This window comes from Camelus dromedarius, chromosome 6 (genome assembly GCF_036321535.1).
Source record: "Camelus dromedarius isolate mCamDro1 chromosome 6, mCamDro1.pat, whole genome shotgun sequence".
NCBI lineage: Eukaryota > Metazoa > Chordata > Mammalia > Artiodactyla > Camelidae > Camelus > Camelus dromedarius.
In genome coordinates this window covers 70,107,930-70,133,223 of record NC_087441.1, presented here as the reverse complement: position 1 = coordinate 70,133,223, position 25,294 = coordinate 70,107,930, and the positions used below count along the sequence as shown (strand labels likewise).

Genomic DNA, 25,294 nt, shown 5'->3' with positions numbered 1-25,294 from the left:
TATTTATTTAAGAAACTTGGCTTCAGAAATATACATTGCATCAGTGAAATAAAGAAATTAATATTTTATTGGCTTTTGTATCAGTTTGTATTCCTTGTGAGTTTGACTTGAGTTCAGTCCCCCCTTCAGGTTATTTAAGAATAATTTTACTTCTGGGAGATTGGCTATTAGCCCCCTCAAACTCACAGCAGAGATTTTCTTCTTACAAAATAGAGCAGTTCACTGAGGGGACCTGGCTTGGGCTCGTAGCACAGAGACCTGGGTTGGTTTGGTCCTGCTTCTGACCTAATGAGCCTTGTAGCCTTGGGTGTGTTATTGATGCTCTGTCTCAGTTTCTTGGTTCTGGAAAGGGGTGGTCCCTTGCTGAGCCCTGTTGGAGTCTGAGGCAAAAGGAAACATCAGTGATTAATACTGATCCTGCCTTTGGTTAATGTTTTGGCTTTTTGGTTCATAATTTAATTTTTGTATCACTTTTGCTATTTAAAACTATTTTAGATATTAAAACTTTATTTATCTTGATGACTGAGTTTTTTTGGTGCCCCCTTGAACTTGGCACTTGGGGCAAGGGCCTCGCTCACTGGCCTTCGTCCTGGCCCTGGAGGAGGGTGAAGGTGTCATCTCCTTTCACAGGGGCTGCCTTGGAGGTGAAAGGAGATGGTCAAGTGCTGTAACACTTGTTACAGAAAGTTTTCTTCTTGAGAGAGTCATAAAACCTGATGATTAAAGGCTGTGTGTGAGCCAGTCCTGCTTCCCATGGCTTTGATTTGGAAGTTTGTGCTTTTACTACTGTTTTGTTTCACAGCTTCCCACGTTTACTGTACAGTTCAGTAGATCAGAGTATCCACCATAAGGTGCAATTCAGTGAACTTTTCTGGGAATAGATGACTGATAATTTTGACCCTGACACCACATTACATGCTTATGTAGGGTCAGCGTTTCCCGATGGGCTATTTCCCCCACTACCTCTGTTTTTCTTTGGAGGTGGGTGGAGATAATCAGGTTTGTTTATTTGCTTGTTTAATGGAGGTACTGGGGATTGAACCCAGGATCTCGTGCATGCTAAGCATGTGCTCTGCCACTGAGCTCTACCCTCTCCTCGGTCCGTTACCTCTTGAAGGTTATTTATCAAGCACATTCAGAAACCCCATTCCTTTGAGGGATTCTTAGAGAATACAGGGCTCCCAAACCATCCTTTATAAAAATTACTTACATTCCATAGATACTATCCTTCTTACCTATGATGTTTATTCTGACCTTAAAGAGATATACTGCTGTAACAATAGAAAGTGGGGAGGGGGAGGCATAAGCAGGCTGATGTGTCGGAAAAACCCCAATCTTAGTGACAGTAGGACATGAGATTGCATTAATGTAACCTCAGGCGTTAGGTGCTGGCCCCCAGTGCCTGTGCCCATAACTCCGTGGAAAGAGTATTCCAGTGAGATTCAGATGACTCCCGTGTCACACAATTGCCTGACAGTGGAAGGGAGTGAGATTTGAGTTCAAGAATCACAGACTGGAGTGTAGAGAGGCTGAAACGAGCAGGCACATAGGCAGTCGGAGGGCACTCGGGCTGATTGCAGTAATGCTCGTGTGAACTATGCTCATCCCGGCTGTCATTAGCTGGAAATTGGCTACTATTATTCTTTAAAGTCTCAACTGTAAGAAATACTAACCCCAACATCCTGCATTTGTCTTTAATATTATGCCACTTCTACTGTGTTAACATTTGGCCATACTTCCTCCATCTCATGTCTGTCCATCTGCTCATCTCTTTGTCTATTAATTTATCTTATGTTTATGTTACCGAGTCCAAATTCGTTCTGCTCACTGCACGACAGGCTGGTAAATTGGGAGACGACGTGTTGGGGCAAGGAATAGTGACTTTATTTGGAAAGCCAGCTGACCGAGAGGATGGCAGACAAATGTCCCGGAGCACCATATTCCCCAAGTCAGAATTCAGGCTCCTTTGATACTGAAAAGGGGAGGGGGTGTGGTGTGGTTGGTTGGTGCAGACTTCCTGGTCTAGTAGGAATTCTGTGTTCTTGGAATCTTGCCCTTGCAGCTGTCTACCTGGGTCAGGTCATGGTTCCCCTGTAAAACCTCCAACAAGACAAATGTTGTTTTCTAATCTGCAACTTGTTTTCTTTATGTATAGAGTGCAAAAGTGTTAATATCCTTAAAGGTCAGAGCCTTGAGGATGGACTGTCTTGTCTATTTCAGGCTCTAGGCAACATTGTTTCACAAAAGGTGCAGAAACAGCAAGACTAAGCCTAGAAAACAGGGCACAAGGTGAAATGAAAGCCCACGGAACAGATCTAGTATGGGGTCAGATTTGCTCTTCTATTACATTTAAAGTGCATTTCCAGGTAAACTGCAAACATCAGTGCTTTTCTCCCTAACGATTTCCTGCTGACCTTTCCATTGTTACTTTTCCTTCATTTTCTTTTCCATATCGCTGGCCTTTTGGTGGCTGCTATTACTGAAAAATCTCCTCGGAGCTCTCTGTGGACAAATACTATTCATAAAAAGGAGGCAGAATGTAGTTTCAGAATCTTAGGTTTGTGAATATGAAAATGAACTGGAAGTCAGGTGTACTAGTTATCTCTTGTTGTGTAACCTGCTATCCATCCCCAAACTGTGGTGTGAACCAACCGTAAACTTGTATTACTTCCCACAGGTGTTGTGGGTCAGGAATTTGGGAGCCACGTGATTGGGCAGTTCTGCTCTGGGGTCTCACAAGGCTGCACTCAGTGTCAGAGCCGCAGTCATGTGAAGGCTTCCCAACGTGGGCCTTGCCCACACTTCATGATTGTCCCCATCACGTGGCGGCTGAATTCCCCCAGAGCCAGGAATCCAAGGAAGAGAGAACCAGGCAGAAGCTATCCTTTTAATGATGGAGCATCATTCTACTCTTGAGAAGCAAGTCACTAGGGCAGTAGGTGCTACCATTTCAAGGGAGGAGGGTCAGAGAGTTTTTGGACATATTCTAGAACCGTCACCTGAAGGCTCTTGTTAGCGTAGTGGGGCTCATCCAGGGTTTAACTGGGACCTGGAGCAACTTCCTTTACTCTTCCAAGCCCCAGTTTCCCGGTTCATAAACTGGTGTTGTCAGAGCACCACTTGAAGGACTGCTGTGAGGTGAGATGACACTGTGTGTGAGCTGCAGAGTCTGGCTTCTAGTCTGTTAATGTTAATGTTAGGAGGTGGCATTTCCATTAAGGATAGAAACAGTAAAAACCATAGTGCCATCATCCTTACACAGACTCTGACATGATGCTCAAGATACAAGAAGAGACTGCATCCTGGAACAGGTGAGAGATTCTGGAAAGAGTATGGCAAGGAAATCACCCATGGGCTGCCTCAGACGGGGCGACGCACTGAATAGAACGCCGAGGGGACTAGCCATTCTGGCCCAAAGGGCGTCAGTGAGGAAGAGTTTGCACTTGGCACAGGAAATGACAGGGTGACTGTTGAGAGAGCCAGGGGATGTGCCTCCCGCAGTCCAGGAGCCCTGTGATTTAACTGGAGAGCCGACTCCAGGTTGCTGAATGAGGGAGAACAAATTGTTTAATTTTGCTGCCTAGGAGGGACATGTTCAACATTGCAATTACTTTTGGTAATACTATGTATTTAAAATTTCAATCCTAACTTACAATTAACGTACAATATTTGAGGTAAAATAATGAGACCTTGACACATCTGATCTCTCTTTCTTCCCTCAGCTACCCCTGAGCAGTGCCGATGAGATTTATGAGCTCCGTGTCACCGGACGTGCCCAAGATGAGATTTTATTCGCAAATAGTACGCGCTTATCATTTGAGACCAAGAGAATGACTGTCTTCATTCAAACAGACAAGCCCCTGTATAAGCCAAAGCAAGAAGTGAAGTTTCGGATTGTTACGCTCTTTGCAGATTTTAAGCCTTATAAAACCTCTTTAAACATTCTAATTAAGGTAAGTGCCAGACAGAAAAGAAGCCAGGAGTTGAAGCTGTCTCACTGAAACTCTCTTGGAAGTTCTGCTCACATTGTTGGTACTGGGATGTCTTAGAATTTACATGGCTGAGCTTCCCTCCCAGCATGGGGGTGTCTCTCGAGGAAGGGGTTTGGTAGAGCACTCGGTGAGAGCTCAGGCTTGGGGTTCCAGTCCTGGCTTCTTCATTGATTAATTCATCCGTTTGTCAGACATTTATTAAACTTGTGTCCTAGGTCCAGAAGGGATAGGGCAGTGAACAGAATGGATTAAGTCCCTGCTCACATTGAGCTTTTATTCCAGTGGGTAGTAGATGGGCAGTAAACACACACATACATAAAAATAGGAATAGGTATGTATGTGTGTGTGTGTGTGTGTGAGAGAGAATGTGTGTTTTGTGTTTACTGTTTTCTGTAGAGTTGATAGAGAAGCTCTGTTTGAACAGAGACCTGAAGGGAAGAAAAGAATGAGCCTGTACAAACAGAGGGAATAGCATGTGCAAAGGCCCTGAGGTGGGAGCTGGTTAGTGCATTGGGGGAGCAAGCTGGCAGTGCACTGGAACCCAGGAAGTGAGGGGACAAATATTAGGAGATGAATTCAGGTATGGGTAGGTTGGTTGGAGGAGGGGTTATACAGTATCTTCTTGATTGTGACATAAACTTCGGATTTTACTCTGAGTGAAATGAGAATTCACTGGAGAGTTCGAGGAGAGGGGCATAAAGTGATTTGACTTAATGTCTTAAAGTGTAGATCGAAGCTCTGGAATCTGGAGGAAATTAATTAACCTCCCTGAGCCTCAGTTTTCTTATTTGTAAAATGTGTAATAATAATAATACCTCCCTAAGGTTTTTGTGGGGTTTATGTGAGATGATTCAGGGAAAGCATTTAGAGCTGTGCCTGACACATAGTACATGCTCACTGAACATAAGCTGTGATTAGAATAGGAACCCCCTCTGGCAGGGAGTCATTTGGCCTCTGCTGCTTGAACACCGAGCTCTGGAGGCAGCGTGGTTAGCAGACTGAGTGCTTTCCTGTGAGAACCAAGCTGAAGACAGCTGAGATCCGGCCGGGTCTGGTTTTCTGTGCTTAAGCCAAGGAGAATACTAGACATTTGATCATTACATGAGAATAGGGTGACCAGCCCATCCCAGTTTGCTGAGACTCTTGATTTTAGAACTAAAAAATACCCCTCAATCCGGCACATTGGTTACCCTAAATGTTCTGATGAATAACACAGGATGGAAGGTAAATTCAGGTTTTTCAGCTCAGTATATCCCTATTCTTCTTAGCTTGTTTGTTGTTATAAGCTAAACAAACAAGTAAATGAAAATCAAGCAAACAAACGTATACACATACAACTTCAAGCCAAGATGTGTCTGTAGCAGACAAGGCATTGGCTGGCAAGCTCAATGCGTATGTCTTGAATGGAACTGGTGCTATTTCAGCGTTTGCAGCTTTGTGAATTTCTGCCTTTGCTTTGTGTTGGAATGAAGTGGGTTGACACAATGAGTAGCATTTCAAATTTCATGGAACTCTCGGAGCAGCATTTAGGAATGCCTTCATCCCACCCTTCATCATTTATCCACAAATACTGAGAACTGAGTATATGCCAGAAATTTTGTGTAAAATACAGGATTTAGAAGTCTGTCTGCGTGTGTCTGGCTGTTTACATTCAGTCTGCCTCTTTGTGTCTCAGGTGAATAAAAGTCAGCACTGGATAAATTTCCTCTTCTAGGCATTAACCTAGAACTAGCCCTGCTGATCCCAGTCAGGTGGTCTGTGCGTTTGTAAATTTTGGGTCATTCTGCTCTAACATCTGCCTTTGAAACTTCTGATTTGTAGATTCTTTGGGTCCCTCTTTCTGATTTTGCATTTAGCCTGTCATGCCCAGTGGTGATCAGAGAGACCTTCCTCTTGCTGCTTCTGGTCCTGGGGGATCCTGCTGGCCTGGCTGACATGTGGCTTGCTTGGACGGGGAGGGGGAGTTTAGACTGCAATTCCAGCTGGAACGCAGTGTTTGGGACCAGTGAATGAGCATGTGTGTGGGTGCCCGTCCTCTGCTCTCTGTATCTGGGTAGTGAGGCAGGGATGTGAACTTGCTTGTAATGTGCAGAGGCCAGGTCAGAGCATTGATGTGAATACCCGCACCTTGCACTCCTCCACCTGAAAACAGCCTTGTGGGCCAGAGCTCACCAGACTGTGCTGTTTTCTACATCTTTCAATGTAGGATAGGTGGTTTCTTGGAAAAATTTCCTAGAAAAATGTGGCCTTTAGTGTAACAAGAGCCCCTGACTTGGATGCAGTCATACTTGCTAGCACAGCACCACCTGCAGGCTGGTGTGGAGAAGTGCATCTTGGAACTATGGGAGACCAAATTTTGGGGACCCCTCTTACCCAGCCAAGAATGACTGTAGGATGTAGCTAAAATATTGACCATCAAAGCATATTCAGGCATGTTCAGTGTTTTATTGGGGGATCATTGGATATTATTCATTTTGCCTGCCTGGATAACTGACCTTCTCAGGAAGTAAAGGGCTTTCTCTGGTGGAGTAAACCTCTGCCTTAATCCCGGCTTCCCCCGGCCAGTCTGTCCTTATACTATGGAAACAAGTGTGATGGCCCTTGGCACACTGGCTTCTACCCTGACCTGCCTTCCTGAAGAAGTTGATTGCTCCTGGTACAGGTGAATGACCTTGTGGGAGCTGGTGCTGTTGGCTTGGGGGTCTGTGCTCTGACATTTTGGCCTGGAGCAGTGGTGGCAAACCCAGAACCTCATCCCTGGCTGAGAGGCTACCTCTGTTGAAGTGATACGACTTCTCTAATTCTACATTCTAGACACTCTTTTGAACATCATCCAGGACTCCTGGGAGTGGCAGGAATACTTGCATCCTCCATCCAGGGAGTTCATTGCTTGAGACATCTGGCACAGGCAGCGGGCGCTGTGCTGTGCAGAGGTGATTGATGGAGAGCCAGAACCGTCCAGATATGACTCAGAGAACATAGGGGACCACTTTTCCAGTGTCTCCAGCTACGTGGCTGTTCAGGCTGTGATAGGGGCATGCTTCACATTGTACTTCGCTGTCCTGTGTGCATCCCAGTGGGAGGCGACCACACGCAAATGCAGGATTCTGCTACAATGTCACCATGCATTGTCTGTTCAAACCCTGATGTGCTCTGTAAAGATGTTTTCTTTGTCCTCCTGTTTGGTGATGTGCCGAGGTCCAGGACAGGCTTGGGAAATGAAGGATTGTCTCATTCACTCCCAACCCTCCAGGTCCTCCAGGCCATCAGACACTTTGGTTTACTTAGCTTGTAGCACAGTGGAAGAAGTGTGCACCTTCACCAAAAGAGTACATCCGTAGGCTGGGAACATTTCTTCCCCTACATTTTAAACAACACTGGGAATTACTGTTGTTTTTATTTTTGTCAGTGTGACAGGAGAAAAATGGCCTTTCATTTTCTTCATTTGCATTCCCTTGATTATTAGGCAGCATGTGTATATTAGCTCTTTGTCTTCATCTGTGTTTGATCCTCTGAGCTCTGTAGCATCATGCCGTGGCAGGCACAGGAGAGCCAGCCCTGATGACAGTGCCTGCCTGCCCCCCGGGCTTGCCGAGTGACCTGCTTCCTCTTGACCTGCTTGTGGTCTTTGGTTTTGACAGTTAGTTTCTGGCTCCCTAGACCACTTCCTGCTCAGTTCTCAGCATTGTACTTAGGCTGATTCACATTCTCCCTCGCTCGGGGAGAGAGGTTTCTTAACAGCTTCTAATAACCAGGCCAACCCACTACCTCTAGTCAGAAGATAGAGAATAAGAACAAGGAAAAATATTTGATCCCTGCTGCCAGGACTTCATGGTCTAGGAAACACAGAAACACCAAAACCAAAAAATAAGTGACATTAACAGACACACAGACACACACGCACACACACACAAAAGGCCCAGAAAACAAATGAGTGCCTTAAACAGTAGAATGTGTCAGGAGGGGGAACCTCCAGGGGCACTGGGGCTCTCAGGCAGCGGTCTCTCCTGCCGGGTGCAGGCACGTGTAGAAGCAGGAAGCTGGAGCTTGATTCACCGGGTGCAGGCTGGACGAGGATGAGATGGCTTTCCATGCAGCTGAGGCCTAGAGGCATGGGCCGTGGGGGCAAATGGCAAACAAATCTGTATGTTTGGAGGAAGATGTGCCTAGAAATGTGGATGAGATCCGCTTCCTAATAAGCCTTGTAAACTATGCCAAGGAGTGTGGATCTCATCCTGTAGACAGAGTGAGTCATCGTTACCTGCTGGTCTAATACAGTGATCGTAGCCTGTGTTTCCTCACTGCTTGTTACATGCCAGGAACTGTGCCAAGCATTTCAACCACCTGGCCTCAGTCTCAGGTCCTTGTTTCTGACAGATGACACTGTCGGCACTGGGGAAGATGGATCAGAGGGGCAAGACTGGAGGAGGGAGATTAGTTGCAATAGTTAAAGCAGAGGCATTGTGGCTGATTGTGAGGGTGGAAAGAGACAAATTTGAGAGAAGCTAAAGAGGCAGAGTTGACAGGGCTGGGCAGGTGAGGGGAGTCTGGGGTGACTGCCGGATTCGCTTGGATGGACAGGGCCCGAAGCATTTGTGGTCTGGGAGAGCTTAAGAAGACTCAAGTGTTTTGCACACACCCCATTGGTTAAACACCCCTACGACATACTTTTGTTGAGTGAAAAGACACGTGGGTCTGCATCCTGAATTCCACCATTTCCTGGGGCTATGGCATTGGACCATGGCCATCATTTACAGTCGAGGGCTTACGTAACCTCTCTGAGCATCAGTTTTCTCAACTGCAGTAATGATAGTTCTAGCCTGAAGGAGGATCAGAATGACTGGATGACATGTGAGTGGTAATGCTAAGGCAGAGTGCCAGGCACATCGCGGGCCCTTACTACACGGGGCCTATTATCCCTACAGTGGAAATTTCTCACAACAGCACAGTTTGGTGATGTATAGTTTGTAGTGTTTCATGTAGAAGGAAATACGTTGCCAAGAATTAAAAAGTAGAGCAGAGTAAGGATGTTCTCGGGAAAATCTGAGAAAAGAAGACATTTTGATTTGTCTTCCTTCTTCAGTCGTACAGAGCTGAGATTTTCCAGAATCTTCTCTGTCTCCCACATTTTGGATGTGCTTTGCCTGGGAGTACTGCACGGCCTCATTCACAACCGTGTAGGATCCACGTGCACGCGGGCTGGCTTTACCTAATTAAACTTGTGTGGTTTTCATTGTAGGACCCCAAGTCAAATTTGGTCCAACAGTGGTTGTCAGAACAAAGTGATCTTGGAGTCGTTTCCAAAACTTTCCAGTTGTCTTCCCATCCAGTACTTGGTGACTGGTCCATTCAAGTTCAAGTAAATGTGAGTATACATACATTTTCTGGGGGGAATGTTAATATGATTTAAATAGGTCAGGTGGGGGAAGTATCTCCGAAGTTATTTATTCAGTGAACAGAAAAACATTAACCTGAGCATCTAGACAATTTAAGTGGTTTATTTTTAATTTACTATTGTTATCAATGGGTTAGCCTTTATTATAACATACTAGAGTTTTAATCATTGTTGTCTTTTTATATAACATAACATTTGAAGGTTAAAGATTTCCCATTTGAGTATGAAACTGATTAAATGATGTTTATCGTACTTTGTTATTGCATACATTGAGTATTAAAACCAGGTAATGAATATGCAGCTGTTATATGGCAAATTCTATGTCCCAGATGAGAGACTGGACTAACCTACTTTATCTTTGCTTTGAAAACTCCAGTGACCTTAAATGGCCACATCAATCTTCTGTTCTCCAACCTTTCTTTCTCCCCAGCTCGTCCACCTTTGCCTGTGTTTGCTGCCAACTCCTGTAGCGCTGAGACCCAGCAGGGCAGGGGCACGAAAATGCCCTCCCATGTCTCTGCCTCAGGTTTCCTCCTCTGTTCAAAGATTCTTAGAATATTTTCAAATTTTTTTTTGAATTTCTGACATGTGCAAATTCACAAATAAGAGCTTTACAAAATAACAAAATAACTCTATTAGAACAGGACATCTCACTTAGGAAATTATGGTCAGCAATTCTTTGCTGTGGCTGCTGCCCTGTGCCCTGCAGGGCATTTAGTAGCATCACTGACTTCTCCCCACTAAATGCCAGTAGCAGGTCTTCCCTCCTTCCAAGTCATGACAACCAAAGATGTCTCCAGATGTCACCAGATGTCCCTTCAGAAAACTACCCTCTCCCTCCTCCATCAAGAGCCACGTTATTAGAAGGAAAAGTCATTCTTTAGCATAAGACCTGAGGTAAGATAAAAAGTACCAAGTACTTAACTAAAGTCAAAAAATTTTTCAACTTCCTTTCGCTAGTGTTTTTTGGGCCACATCCTAAAAGCAGAACTAGGTCCCCTTAGTCAGCACATGTCCTTGGAGCATTTGCATGAGGATGATGAGCACGCTGGGCTTCTGGTGAGGCTGTGCCGCAGAGGAAAGCAGAACGTGTACCAGGAGTCATGGACGCCTAGAACGGGGGTGATGAACTCTGGGCAGACCAGGCATCTGAGTGTGTAGAGGAGGGAAGAGTTGAAGTTTGTGAGACTTAGGAGAGAGGAGGATTTGCGTGGAGGTAGGAGAAGTGGAAGACAGCCTCGAGTGTCTGGGGATTTGGGAGAAGCGGGTTACTGGAGTGTGCTGAGGGAGATAGGAGTTGAAGACTAGGAAGCATATTGTGAGTCTTAAAGAGTTAGGATTTTATTCTCAGTTCCTATTTTTTGATTTTATTATAAGTTCCCCAGGAATCAGTTGTTTGACAGTCCATCCTTCCCTCCATCCATCCCTCCCTCCCTCCATCTATCCATACATCCATCCACCCAGCCACCCATCAAATATGTGTTGAGGATTTATAGTGCCATGATGGATACAAGGAGGCTAACCATGTGATCTCCGTCTTCAGAGATGCAGGAAGATGACCAGTTTGACAAGGATTAAGTTACACAAGGGTAATAGAAAAACATGAGGTTGTGCAATAGCAGGGAAATTGTGAGGTGCTGAGTCTGTGAGGCCCATGAGGTGCCTCCAAGGAGAGAGTCTTACTCAGGCCACCTCAGGACAAAGACGATCTGCTGTAAGCATAAGGGCCTGTGCTTTGGGGGCCAGCTGCTCCCTCTGTCCTTGTGGCTGGCTCCATTCCCTCTCTCTTCTCCAACCTCTAGTCTCAGTCTAGACTGAGCACATTGGCTCAGCTAAATAACCACCATCCTCGAGAGTCCTACAGGTAAGCCTCTGCATGGGTGTCTGGCAGCCCGTGGACAGCTCACTCGGTCAGGTGTCCATGGTTGGTCCGTTCAGAGGCCACCTCTGCTCCATGACCAGGCAGGACAGTCTCAGCCCTGAGGGTGGCAGCCTCTGAGGGATTAACTTGTTCAGTGAGTGGTACACAGAATATGTACCAGAGGAGACACAACAAGAGAATAGTGGAGAAAGGCTGGAAGATGTGAGATTGTAGGTTGAAAGATTTATAGGATTGCTCATGTAGTAAGTTTTGGATTTGACCTGTCATATTGCTTTGGTGCGGGGAGAAAAAAAAGATAAACGCTCTCAATGAAATTTGGGTGCTTGAAAAATTAAAACTCATTCACAAATTCTGGTCCTTGTCCACCTCTTTGGTCTTGTTAAGTGCCACCCTTACCCTCGACCTCTGTGCTTTAGGCTTAAATTACTCCTTAAATTTCTTAAACCCAGCAGTCTATCTGATCCCAGAGCCTTCCTATATGCTGTTCCCTCTGCCTGGAGTGCTGTCTGTCTGCTTGCTGTCCTCCTTCAGGCGTTGTCTGAGGTGGCCCAGCCCCTCTGGACATCTCCAGTGCCCTCTGCTTCTCTTGGTCCATGCCTGTCACTTTCAGTTGGCAGGACCTGATAGAAAGTCTGCGTGAGGCCTGTTCTCCCTGTGTCTTCAGGACCTAGCATGGTACTCTGCACACAGGTAGAAGTCAGTACATGTTAAATGAGTAGTTGAAAGCTATATAATCTAAATATGATGCCCCCTTTTCCACATTCTTTAAACACCTTTATCCCTTGTGAAGACAGGCACGTCGATCGGGTACTTATTAGTGGTGATGTCATGTTTTTTCCTTCTGGCTTTATCGAGGTGTAATTGACAAATGAAATTGTAGGATATTTTAAGTGTACCATGTGGTGATTTAATATACATACACATTGTGAAAGGATTCCTCCCCGGGGATATAATATTTAGGCACACAGCGAAGGGTAAATAAGCTCCTCCGTCAAAAAAGGAGTCCTTCAAGGGCCACCAGGGGTCAGTATAGTCGAATGTTGTGAGAGGAAACCCGGACCCATCCTTGAGCTCTGGTTTTTGTCTTTCCTTGACTCCACACAACATTCAAGGACTGTATATAGAAGCTCCTTTTCTTTTAGCAATGAGTAATGACCATGGAAGAAATATATGAATTATTTAAATAGTCACCATTATAGACTACATTTTAATTTTCCCAAGGCAGTGACCATTCTCTATAAATCTTAGGGAGGGGAGATACTTATTTTCAGGAGACTGTTTTGAAATCCCGTTTTGTCCCTAGAAAAAATGTGGAATGATCCTAGTATTACTATTAAAGGACAGTGTATTAAAAAAAAAAAAAACAGGACTTATCAGAGCTTTGATTTGTGGTGATGGTGCAGATTATGAGAGTGGTATTTTTCTATTACCCTTCCACTAGGTCAGGAGCAGAATCCTTTAGGTAAAACACACTCGATGGGCCCCTTGGCATCTCTGTAACTGTAACTGTTTATACACTAAGAGTGAATGAATCCTTTAATATACTGTTAACCTTTCTGGGTTACTTAAACTTTTTGGATTTCAAGTATTGCTTTTCACTTTTCAGGATTTTTAATGATGAGTAATTATTTTGATTGAGTAGGATTTCTAGGTTTTTCTTCTTTTAATTTTCTTTACTGTGCAGTGTATGATGGTGGAGCATAGTGAGCGCCATACTTCATAGACAATAATTCTTTCTCTCTTTCTCTCTTTCTTTCTTCTTCCTTCCTTCCTTTCCTTCTTTCTTTCTCCTTCCCTTCCCTTCCTTTTCCTCCCCTCCCCTCCCCTCCCCTCCCCTCCCCTTCCTTTTCCTCCCCTCCCTTCCCCTCCTCTCCCCTCCCCTCCCCTCCCCTCCCCTTCCCTTTTCTTCTGAAACCTGGGAACAAACCAGGGATAACAATGACTTTCAGTGGAATTTAATTATGTTGGAAAATAACTCTTAATGATTATTTTTTAAGCCCTTTTAAAACTAGTAAAATTTAGTGAGAGCACTGACTTTTTCATGTGTTCCTTATGCACAGACTTAGTTTCTATTGCATTGAGTGGGAGTAGTTCTTTGCTGCTTTGGGGGCTGCACTGCTTTTGAGAAGACTCCCCATCCCTTCCATGTATTCCAGCCTTTGATCCCTGCTGCCTTTCCTCGCCTTTTTCCATCAATTCTCCCCGACCTTCTTGGAGCACCAAGCTCTCCCTCCGAGGAAGAGGTTTATTTTAGCTGTGATACCTTCCATAGACGTGTGTTTTACAGGGTGTTGTACATCATGTACATTAGATGTCAGGTGAGGAAATGTGCTCCAGTTTGATCATCATCTTACAAACACACCCTGGGGAGGGAATTTGTTTTAAAAGTTAGACATTGCTTGTGTTTTCACTTTTTGCAATATTTTTCTAGTTGCCTTATCTCTAGATTGGTACCCCTGGCTCTCCGAAATAGTTGCAAATATTTTTTCTCCCCATTTTTTAAATTGTATATATACATAACATGAAAGTTACTATTGTCAACTGAAATAAAATGCACAACCTAAAAGTTGAGAGTTATATTTTATTCAGTGGTTTTTTCCTTAAGACTCAAGCCCAGTTCTTAGGACTTGAGCCTGGGGACACAGCATCTCAGATCGCTCTAAGAGGCTGTTCCAAAGTGACAAAGTAGAAGCTGGAATATATGAGTTTTTGCAATAAAGACCAGGTAGTCGGAACATCAAAAGATTACTGTTAATTCAAGAAACCCAGATATCTCAAGTTAAGGAATTTAGCGCTTTTCTATGTATGGGAAGGTGCAAAGGTCTTGGCTCTTTAAATCATTCCTTTGATATGCACCTAGTACCTAGGGCCAGTGTCCTGTTTTTTTTTTTCGCATCCTGAGTCCCCTCAGGATGCACCCTTGGTGGTGGCTGCAGAGGCCGGGCTGCCTGTTTGTCTGCATCCTGAGTTCCCTCTGCTCACTGCCAGGGGTGGTGGAAGCGGCTGATGTCTTGATGGCCACAGCATCCTTTGTTTATTGACATGGCTTGCAATATTTTTCATTCACACTAGATTTATTTTTAAGTGTAAAGTTCAGTAATATTAAATAGATGCACAGTGTTGTGCAACCATCATCACCATCCATCTCCAGAGCTGTTTTCATCTTGCAAAACTGAAACTCTACACCCATTAAATAATAACCACCCCTTTCCCCTCCTTCCAGCCCCCGGCAACCACCATTCTGCTTTCTGTCGCTATGATTCAGACTACTCAAAGTACCTCATCTAAGTGGAATCACACAGCAGTATTTGTCTTTTTGCAACTTATTTCACTTAGCATAATATCCTCAAGGTTCATCCATGTTGTAGCATGTGTCAAAATTTCCCTTTTTTTAAGGCTGAATAATCTTCCATTAAATGTATTTACCAGATTAAGTTGCAAATGCTCTTGCATCTTTGATTAAAAATTGTATTCCAGGTTGCTAGAAGGCAGTTTTCCACATTCTTTAAAAGAAAGGCTAACGTTTGTGTCCGAACCCCAGGCTCCTGGGAGCTGGGGGGATATTGCCAAACCAGCCCTCTCCCTGGGGGCGGCCATGGCCTCTGGGTGACCCAGGAGTTGGTGCTCACTTTCCTCTGAGGACCAGAAGGAAGACAGCCCTGCTGTTTGATACCTCAGCCCTGTGCCCTCTCCCTCAGGGGCAGACAACCTGTTTTATTGCCCAGAGCGGCTCACGCAGCTGAGTTCACCAAGTGAGGCTCCAGCTCCCGGATCTTACCTGTGGTTCTCAAGCACCAGAGAGCCCACGAGTCAGCCCAGGCACCACCCCCGGACTGTGAGTCAGTATTGTGGGCACGGGGCCTAGGAACCTGCATTTTAAATGAGCACTGTAGGAAATCCTGTTTGTAGGACCACATTTTGAGACGTGCTGCCCTGTGCCCGTAGCCAGGAATCTTTAGTTTCTGTCTGTTCCACTGAGAGGCAGTGTTGGGTGGTGGAAAAGGCAGGCCCCCTGACTTACTCTTTGAAGTCCCTGGTGGTGAGACTGAGCTCTGCCCAGCTTCCTGGCAGCCTAGACTTTCTCCAGCAGATTTGGGGTCACGATCTGCATTTTTATGACAGCTTCTCTAATGATGTAAATTCACAGCCATCGTGGGAACCCCTGAACTAGACGATCTTGTAGTCTCTTCTGGCTGCGTCTGTCTGTGGTTTCTTAGCCCTTGTCTTAATCTTAAGCAAGCACTAGGCTGGGGGACAAGAAATAGAAGGTAGAAAATTCAATAGCCCTGAGGCCTGAGATCACTTCTTTGGATTGTGGGTGTCAAAATGTTATGTAATTCAGAAGCAGTCTGCATTGAAGTGTTCCTTTGTTTATAACAGTTACATCTTCTTGATCCTGAACTAGATGGTGTGGAGGTTAGGTAAGAGGTGCTGGTGCCGCATGGCTTTTTTTTTTTTTACTGATGTATAGTCAGTTACAATGTGTCAATATCTAGTGTACAGCACAATGTGCCAGTCATGCATATGTTTACATATATTCATTTTCATATACTTTTTTATTAAAGGTTATTGCAAGATATTGAATATAGTTTCCTGTGCTATGCAGAAGAAATTTGTTTTTTTTAAATCTATTTTTATATATAGTGGTTAACGTTTGCAAATCTCAAAATCCCAGATTTATCCCTTTCCACCCCCTTTCCAATACTTCTTATTTTTCTGCTTTGTTGCTTAACTGTTCCTTGGTCATTCTGCTTCTGCTGTCAAGGCTGATACGGAGCATTGTCCTGTGCAGAAGAGCACATCTTTGTTTGGACAGTTCTCCTGCTTGAAGCTCCTCTATAAGTAACATTTGGTAACACCCCCTGGCTGGTGATGACAGCTTAACAGAAAGCATGGCGCAAACTGTGACAGGTCAGCAAACAGCGGCATCCTCTCTGGAATGGTGACGTGGCTTCCAGAATACTTTTGCTTGCCTCTACTAGAAAAGAGACAGCGTTTCTGGGAAAAGACCTCAAGTTCTTGCCTGCATGTGCAGTGAAAAAAGGGAGGGGGAGTCAGTCTTAGAATTTTGATTTCTTACAGTGTCAACTGGCAGAGTAAATACTTCACTCTCCTTGCTTCCCTGGGTCCTTTTACATAACACCTCACTACAGCACTTACTGATCGAGATAGGTTTTCCTCCCCTTTTTTTGTGGTAAGGCATACATAACATAAAATTGACCATTTTAGCCATTCTTTGAGTGTATAGTTCAGTAGCATCAGGTGCATTTACATTGTTGTGCAGCCATCACCACCATCAATTTCCAGAATTTATCTTTCTAAACTGTGATCAGTGTAGTTTTTAAAAAATACGACTGCCTTATTTGACTGAGTTCCTTGAAAACAGGAGTTCTTTTTTTAATTGAAGAATAGTTGATTTACAATATTGTGTTAGTTTCAGGTGTACAGCATACTCTTTTTTCTTTCCGGATTATATTCCCTTACAGGTTATTACAAAATATCAGGTAAAATTCCCTGTGCTGTGCAGTAAATCCTTGTTGCTTTTCTATTTTATGTATACTAGTTTGTATCTGTTAATCTCATACTCTTAATTTCCCTCCCTCCCTTCCCTTTGGTGACCATAAGTTTGTTTCCTATGTCTGTGAGTCCGTTTCTGTTTTGTATGTAGATTCATTTGTATTATTTTTTAGATCCCACATATGAGTGATATCATAGTATTTATCTTTCTCTGACTTATTTCATTAAGTGTAGTATCCTTTAGGTCTATCCACATTGCTGCAAATGGCAAGATTTCATTCTTTTTTATGACTGAGTAATATTCCACTCCATATAAATCTCCTATCTTTTTAAGCCAATCATCTGTTTGTGGGCACTTGGGTTGCTTTCATAAGACAGGAGTTCTGTATGATTAATTTTTATGTTTATTCTGTTCTGTTATAGGAACTCATTTCATGCTTGTCGGGTGGGAGAATAAGTGAATGGAGTGAATGAACAGTTTCCTCTCAACTTGCTACTGGGTATTACCCTCTGTGATGCTCTTTGAGTTATAGTCCCACTCTTCTATATGATACTACAACTTAGTAGAAATAGAGTTGTATATTTTCATGGTGAGATTATACGCATTTGCTATATTTAATGTACCCGAGAGCCAGTAGGAATCAGGCTTTTTGGATTAATGTTCTGGTTTCTAATTTTGAGAATCAAAAATCTGATTTCTGGTCTCTTATGAAATTCAAGCTGCACACACAAATTTTGTGCCGTATTGTTCCTGTGATGTTATTGGGTCATTTGATCTGCCATTGTCAGTCCTTGGGGGTGTGCCTTTTATCAGTCTGTGACTCCAGGCTAATTTTTGTGAGGACTTCTTTGTCTTTCCCTCCAGAAGCTGCCCAAGGGTGCCCTTCCTTTCAAGTGTCTCTTACCAGTCCCTCTCTTCTGGTACGTGTTTTTGGTGCCAGTTGGAAAACTTTGGGATCCTCGTATACGCTCTGATTGTCAGTGAAATGGAGGAACTGAGGAGCCCATCGGCACATATCACAGGGTCCCGGTGCTGGGGGTACCCTTAGAGGTTGCTCAGACCCATCCTCTCCTTTGATGGAGGAAGAATCTAAGAGAAGTGATGTGGCCTGGATAGGCTCAGGCGGCGACATGGTGGGGTCAGGGCTAGAAGCTAGACTCCTGATACGTCCAGCTCGATAACATTGAATTATTTAATACGTGCCGCAGGTGCTGTTCTAAGACGGTCACCTTTTAGGTTGATGTCGATGTCAACAGGGCTGGCGGGAGGCATTTTGCAGAGGAGGCCCACTTCTGTCACACGACTTTGGGGAGCCACACAGATCGCTCCCTCACACATGGGCTATTTCCAAAGTGTCTCAGATTCTGACCACAACAGCCAGGGCTTTGGATTGAGGTTTTGAGTCTGGGAGACTCATGTTACAGTGTATAGGTGGCTGCAGGGAACTGCGTGATATTCACTCGTGTATTATTAAGGATTAGCTTGTTGTCAACTATTAGACTATATAATCTTGGTGTTATGAGCCATAAGAAGATTACTTTTTAAAGGAACTTTTAATTTTGAAGTAGATTCACAGAAAGTACAGAGAGGTCCTGGGTACCCTTTACACAGTGTATCCAATAATTATATCTTAGTGTAGTTCCACATCAAAAGCAGGAACTCGACACTCACGTGATGTGTGTTTATGGTTCGTTCTGTGTGATGCTGAATTGTCCATGGCATAGAGGGAGTCTGGGGAAGTTATAGCTCATTGGACTCTGACTGCTGGTGGCAGTACCAGGTACCAAGGTGGGGCACTGAAATGAGTCTTGAGGCACTGGGTGGAGTGAGAAAAGGACAGATGAGCAGGAAATGGAATTATTTTTGCCTGAAGGGTACCTTTCCCATTCAGTCTGCTTTTTGCTCTTGCTTGAGTTTGGTGCCCAGGGAAGTTGGTCATGTTGCATATCTTTGAAACTCTTAATTCTTTCCACTTTCAGTTGAAACAGAGAGGGTTAAATGCATAATTTTTGTTTGTTTTTAAAGACAGTGTGATTCTAGTCAATACTTTTCTACTAATGAAACCAGTTTGTCCCTTGTACAGCATGAAGTATTTGTACTGCAAATGGTGAAACTTTTTAGGAATGTGAACGTGCTTGTGGTATTGGATGCCTGAACCGCATCCTTCCAACTGGAGCCCTGTATGTCCGTGTCTGGGTTATTGGTTAGACCCATTCTTCCCAAGTCTTGTCTATGAGTAACTATCGTGTATAAAACAACTTCAGTTTTTTGGATGTTTATTTTCAGTCTTGATGGGTACCAGAATATTTGTGATTCTTTCTAATGAGAGATCCAATCATAATTCTTCCTTTAAAGTATCTCTTTAACTCATCCATTCCTCTTTAGTTTTTGTTGCTCCCCTAAAGCAGTGCCCTGTTACCCTCAGACTGGACTATTATAGCCTAACAGAAAAAGTGGTCATATGTTTGGTAAACAATGATGTGAACCTCCTGGTAGGCTCTCTGATGTCAGTTCCTCTCCCTTTAATCACCTTACATGCTATGATCTCCCTAAAATACTAGTTTAATCATATCATATTATTGCCTAAAAGATTTCTGCAAAAATCAATTTTAAGACAAGAAATATCGATGATTTCTTTTGTTTGGGTTTTTTTTTCCCCCATGAACATCATTCTTTCTACTAAATCATGTTTGGGTGTTTCTACCTTGACCATGCATTACTTTCATAATGAGAGGGAAATAATAAAAGTATCATTTTTGTATCTTTTATGATTTGAGAAATTCACTTACATATATTTTTGCTTTCTTTGTCCTCAGAAGTCTTATATGAAATTTGTAACATTGAAATTCGAAGTGAAATACGTTTTTAGAGCCCCCCCCCCCACCATCTACAAAATGAAATCCAAAATGAGCCTCCTTGCCATCACCCTCCACAGCCTGACCACAAACTCCTCCATGGAACTTCCGTGACTGTTACCGAGTAAAGGGCTCATGTGCCTGAGGTGCAGAAAGCCACATTCTGACAGTGAGAGTTTGCAGCAAAGTGAAGGGTTTATTGCAGGACACCAAGCCTGGGAGTGGGAGACGAGCCTCAGACCCACTCCCACTTGGTCTTTGAGTTGGGGGTATTTTTAAAGAGGAAGAACAAAGAGGCTTGAATTAAACATCTTGTGACATTTCTTTATTTGTAGTTTGAGGGTCAGGATGTCTCTGATTTATGATTCTCTGGTCAGGTGGTCTGTGGCTGGGGGTCTGTGAGCTCACCTTGCCCTGGAAAAACAACCTGAGATTGTACATTAATAATGAAATCTACAACAGCATTTTCAGTACATTAACGATGTTATCGACAACAGCAATCAGTCATCTGACTCTGGGTGATTAGTGTTCAGTTAGCATAGGACTGATGTCCAAGGGGACAAGCAAAGAATAAAGTTTTGGATAGAGAGATGAATCAGCAGCTCAGAGAAGGAACTCAGTTTTGGGGGCTCGGTTTCACAACTGCAGGGCCTCCACTCCAGGCAGTGCCGGCTGTCAGCCGTGCAGCTCTGTCTCCCGCTCTGAGCCCCAGTCCACCTCCACCCCCGCCCGGCCCCATCCAAGTCCTCTAGTCCGTCCACCTCTAGTTGAAGCCTGGAATTTTAAAGGTGGGAAGAGGCTTCCAAGTTCTCTGATCCAAGTCTCTTATTTTACAACAGAGGAAACTGAAATCCAGAGCTGAAATGACTTGTCCAGTGTGTCGACTGGAGCACAAGGCCCCAGGTCTTGTGACTCCCAATCTAACGCCCTTTGCATTTATTACGTGGCGTGCTCCCTGACTGTAAGCTCCTTGAGAGTAGCGTTTGTGTCTTACCATCTTTAGATGCTTACTGGCTGGTGTTTCTTCCCACCTAATATACAACAGGAAGGTTCTATGTTTTTTGCTTTATTCAGATCCCTACTAGTGTTCCTAAGTTTAACCTTAATACCTACAGAACAGTAATCACGTAATATCCTCTCTTTTCCCCTCTTTGATTTTTACCATAAAATTAGCAACAAACTTAAAAGTTAATAAGAAATCGCAGTGGAAATATCATTCAGTGAAAGCATCAACAGATGTACACCGACTTACTTAGAGACACTTAGAGACATGACAGATCCTGAAATGCAGGGTCAGTCCCATCATTTTTCTGGTTATTCTCTGGTATTAAGAGGTCCTGTCACTTTTGGTTACATGTATGCACACAGAAGTCTACATTTGGTAATTAATATGTTGAGCCCAATAAAATTAAGTGCCCTCTTCTCAGCTTGGGTCTTCTCTGGTCTGGCAGCCTGTCCCCGACTCATGAGGCTTCACTGCACTCCTGCAGGATTGAATCAGGTTGAAGGAAGAGAGGTGAGGGGGGGAAGATTCTTACTTGATATATAAGGATGAGACATATGAATTTGCCACTATTTACAAAAATGGCAGTTTAGTATGGTTTAAAGCATGACTGTCCTCAGCTGGCATTGGAGCACTCTGGGCTTGGCAGGCATTTAAAATGAACACCTTTCCTTCTCAGAGCTCTTCTGTGGGATCTTTGGAGCACCCCTACCATTGCTGGGGAGTCTTTCATCCAGAGTGTCTTTGATGCTTTGACTCTCCCATCCAGCTGGCAGCTCGTAGCTGCGGCCGCAGCTCCTGAGCACCTCCAGTGTACCTCCAGCTGCGGTCTCTGTGGGCTGCCTTATGCCTCTGGAGGCTGGTTTTGATCGAGATGGAAGACAGCCTCATGCTGGTGCTCTCTTTTTTGCACATCTGGTTGAGGGAAAAACTCTCTTTGCTCCCCGAAACTCAGCAGGCTCAGACCACCCAACACAGCACCCTCTCTGAGCTCAGCCCTCCATGAAATGGGTCAGTAATAATATTTTTCTCTCCAGGTTTTTCAGACAAGTGCAGTGCTTGCCCACTGACAACTTGAGGTCGCTCCCAGGGACACATACCCAGCTCTCTGGATTGTCTAGTTGAAGCCCTTTGCCCTTGGCTTGAAGGGAGGGTCAAGCAGCTCCAACCTGATCCTGGGGGAGGGGTGTGTGTGAGACTCCTAGCACATCCAAAGCTTTCTTCTAGACTTTCTTTCTAGTTTAATTTCATTTTGACCCTTTTGGTCCAGAATTGTAAAACCAGTTTTCGGAAACCTCCTTTGCAGGTCCTGTGGTGCTGTTCTTGCACCTGGCTTGGGAGTGTGCTGTGGCTGGCATCTGTTGTCTTGGGAGACAAAACCAAAACTGAGTCGGAAGCAGTTCCATTTTAACGACCTGTCAATGTGTGGGTTTAAAAAAGTCAGTGCCTTTCTTAAACTTTAAAATAAAAATTAAATCCAGACACTGGAGATCATTACTAAAGCAGATGTTTGGGAAGTTGAAATGATCGTAAATGAACATAAATGTGCAAACAGAAACAATCCATCCAGTCCCTTATTTCTGTTTCTGACATTTCTTTTTACTCCAGAAGTAAGACTTGAAAGAACTAGACCTGCATTTAAAAATATATTTTTTAAATGGTCATGTCATATGCCATATATTTTGAAGTTTGTTAAAAATAGAAACCCTCTCAAGAGTTGGATGGCTTCATGGTTAGAGAGGGGAAGTCTGTAACTGGAATAGATGGTTTTAGTAATTCACATGTCTTCAATTTGCACTGTAGTCTTAGCATATTTCTTAGGAAGGTAGTAAAAATGGTGTGTGTTCTGTCCTTTCATGTAAACTTTCATGTGACCAATTTCCATAACATGCACCATCACAATGAGCTACTGATTTAGGGATAAGGGGGTAAAGGGAGCAGCTCCTGGTTCTTTTCCATTTTGCTTTAGCGGTTGTTTAGAAAATCTAATTATATATGTGCTGAAGAGCAGGTTTCCTTAGAGAACGCTTTCCCCCTGGAATAGTGACCATATTGGGGAAAGCATAGCTCAGAGGATGGTGATGAGTTATGTGTATTCTCTTGCCTGGAAAGGTATTTATTTGCTTGGAAGACATGCTGCCCCAGTGTTTAAGGTCGGCCTCTCTCTCCAGTTGACGGCAGAGTGAATGAGCACAAGCTGAATTTGATGAACTAGAATAAATATTAAAACTCATTACAAAAACTTTTGGGGGAAGGGAGGTGAGGTAATTAGGTTTATTTATTTATTTTTTCATTTATATTTGACAGAAGTGTTGGGGATCAAACCTAGGACCTCATGGATGCTAAGCATGCTCTCTACCACTGAGCTATATCCTCTCCCCTAAAACTCATTTTGAAGCAGATCCTTTCTTTGAAAGTAAAGGCAAGTTGTCAATGGAACTTGCACTTCCTACAGAAGGCCTGGGGTTGTTTTTACTCAGTATTTTCCATTCAGTTTAGTCAAATTTCATTAGGTTCAGCTAGAATTAATGTAGAACTGTTTGTAACTAAATTTAATTTTTTAGGCCAGGGGTCAACAAACCCTGGCTTAATGGCCAAATCCAGCCCAATACCTGTTTTTGTAAATAAAGTTTTTATTGGCACACAGTCGGTCTCATTTTTTGTGTTGTCTCCACCTCTTTCACCAAGTTTTAGACAATCATTTTGTTGGCATAGATGTACTTACGTTGGTCTTACACGTTGACATGAACTATATCCTTTTAGGATTAAAAAATAACTTGTTGATGGGAGTGTATTTATTTAAGGGTTACAATAGAAAATAATTCAAAGAATTAGGAAGATAAAAGGTGTTGGTCCATGATAATTTTGTATCCTTGTCTATTTTTAAATACTTGATAAATGTGTAACTTTATTTTCTCCAGTTCTTTGATTAGTGATAGCCAAACCAAATTTGAAGTTCTTTCCTGTTAGTTTGACATGTTTTATCCTTGCTTCCTAAACTCCTAAATTATCTAATTTAATCTTGTTCTCATTTTACAAATGAGAAGTCAGATTAAGCAGTTTGTTTCAGTGACCTGCAGTGAGTTATAGAGACAAGTCACCTTTTCATATTAGCGGATTGGCAAGAAAAACTCATGAACTCTCACAGACTTTGTGCTGCGGATGACTGAAAATAAACTTTTTAAACTTTTTTTTCTAGATGTCTTTGTGAGGTAAGTAAGCAAGTAAAATAATTAGGGAAGAATTCTTATGTTTTCTTGTCTTTTTTTTTTCTTCCTCCCAATAGGACCAGACATATTATCAGTCATTTCAGGTTTCAGAATATGGTAAGAGTTTTTCAACTTATTTTGAAAGAAAACACATTGATTACTTTCCATAGAGATAAGAGAAGTTTCTAAGAGATGTATTATTTAAAAAAAAAATTCCAGTGGAGGTAAAATCCTGGTGTTTCTTATAGGTATAAATGTTTTTCTTTGTAAAAGTGAAGGTTATAAAAGGTCATTGTAATGAATAAAGTAGGAAAAAGATCACTTATAGTCCCATTATGCTAGCCATTTTCTTATGTACAATTATTATTTTTCTATTGTTTCTACAATTACTGTTTTTCCACTTTGTTGTGATTAAAAAATATTTAAAGTTTTTAAATGTTTTTTTAAAAAGCACAAGCTCAGTTATTTCCCATGTTTTTCGTTTGATCTGCACTGGTAAGTCCTCTTCTCGCAGGTGCCACATTCATAATATCACAGTTGGAAACACGTAGATGTAAACTGTGTGACCCAACTATTTTGTTACATGAAGAGAAAGGAAAACAAACATGAAGGCATAGGAGCCCAGTATTAGTTATACTGTGAACAGCTATTTTGAGGTTGTACACAAGCTTCTGTGTCTGAATTGTGTTACTTTTTGAGACTGTGTCTCATTCAGGCAAAAGGGGCTGCACATCTCATACAGCATCGTCACAGCTAAGTCTCATGATCAACTAGAACAGGGATCAGCAAGATATTTTCCTGTGTATGTTTCCTGTCATAATATTTCATGCTCTGTGGGCCGTAGGTCTGTGTCATCACTGCTCAGCTTTGCCGTTGTAGCATGAAGCAGCCATAGACAATATATACATGACAGTGGCTGTGATTTGATACAATTTTATTTAAGGACATAGAAATCTGAATTTCATATAATTTTCATATGTCATGAAATATTCTGCTTTTGATTTTTTCCAGCCAGTTAGAAACGCAGTAACCATTCTTAGCTCGTGCTGATCACCATTTATTGGCCCCTGATCTGGAACTGTGTTGTCCAGTTCAGGGACCACTCACCACGAGTGGCTATTGGCTATTGAGCGCTTGAAATGTGGCGAGTCCAATTAGAGATGTGCTCTAAGCTTGTAAAATACCAAATTTTGAAGACGATATTAAGAAAAGAAAGAAAAAAAGCTCATTAATAATAATTATATATTGATTACTTGTCAAAATGATAATATTTTGGATGTATGGGGTTAAGTAAAATGTTACGAAAATGAATTTCACCTGTTTCTTTTTACTTTTTAAATGTGGCTAGTAGAAATTTAAAACTACACCATGCAACTCACATTTGGTTTCTTTTGGACGACACTGATCTAAAGGAGTAAATTAGAGGTGACCAAGGTTTTA

General features: G+C 43.0%; 1 protein-coding gene across 3 annotated transcripts in view; it reads left to right on the top strand.

Annotated features, from left to right (window-relative positions):
• Positions 1–25,294, top strand: part of CD109 (CD109 molecule) — a 113,798-nt gene that overhangs the window by 15,830 nt on the left and 72,674 nt on the right. For all 3 annotated transcript variants that reach the window (XM_064486943.1, XM_064486944.1, XM_064486942.1), the window contains exons 4-6: positions 3,723–3,953; positions 9,232–9,357; positions 23,932–23,971. In XM_064486943.1, the coding sequence (XP_064343013.1) occupies positions 3,723–3,953; positions 9,232–9,357; positions 23,932–23,971 (397 nt within the window). The remainder of the gene's footprint in view (positions 1–3,722; positions 3,954–9,231; positions 9,358–23,931; positions 23,972–25,294) is intronic.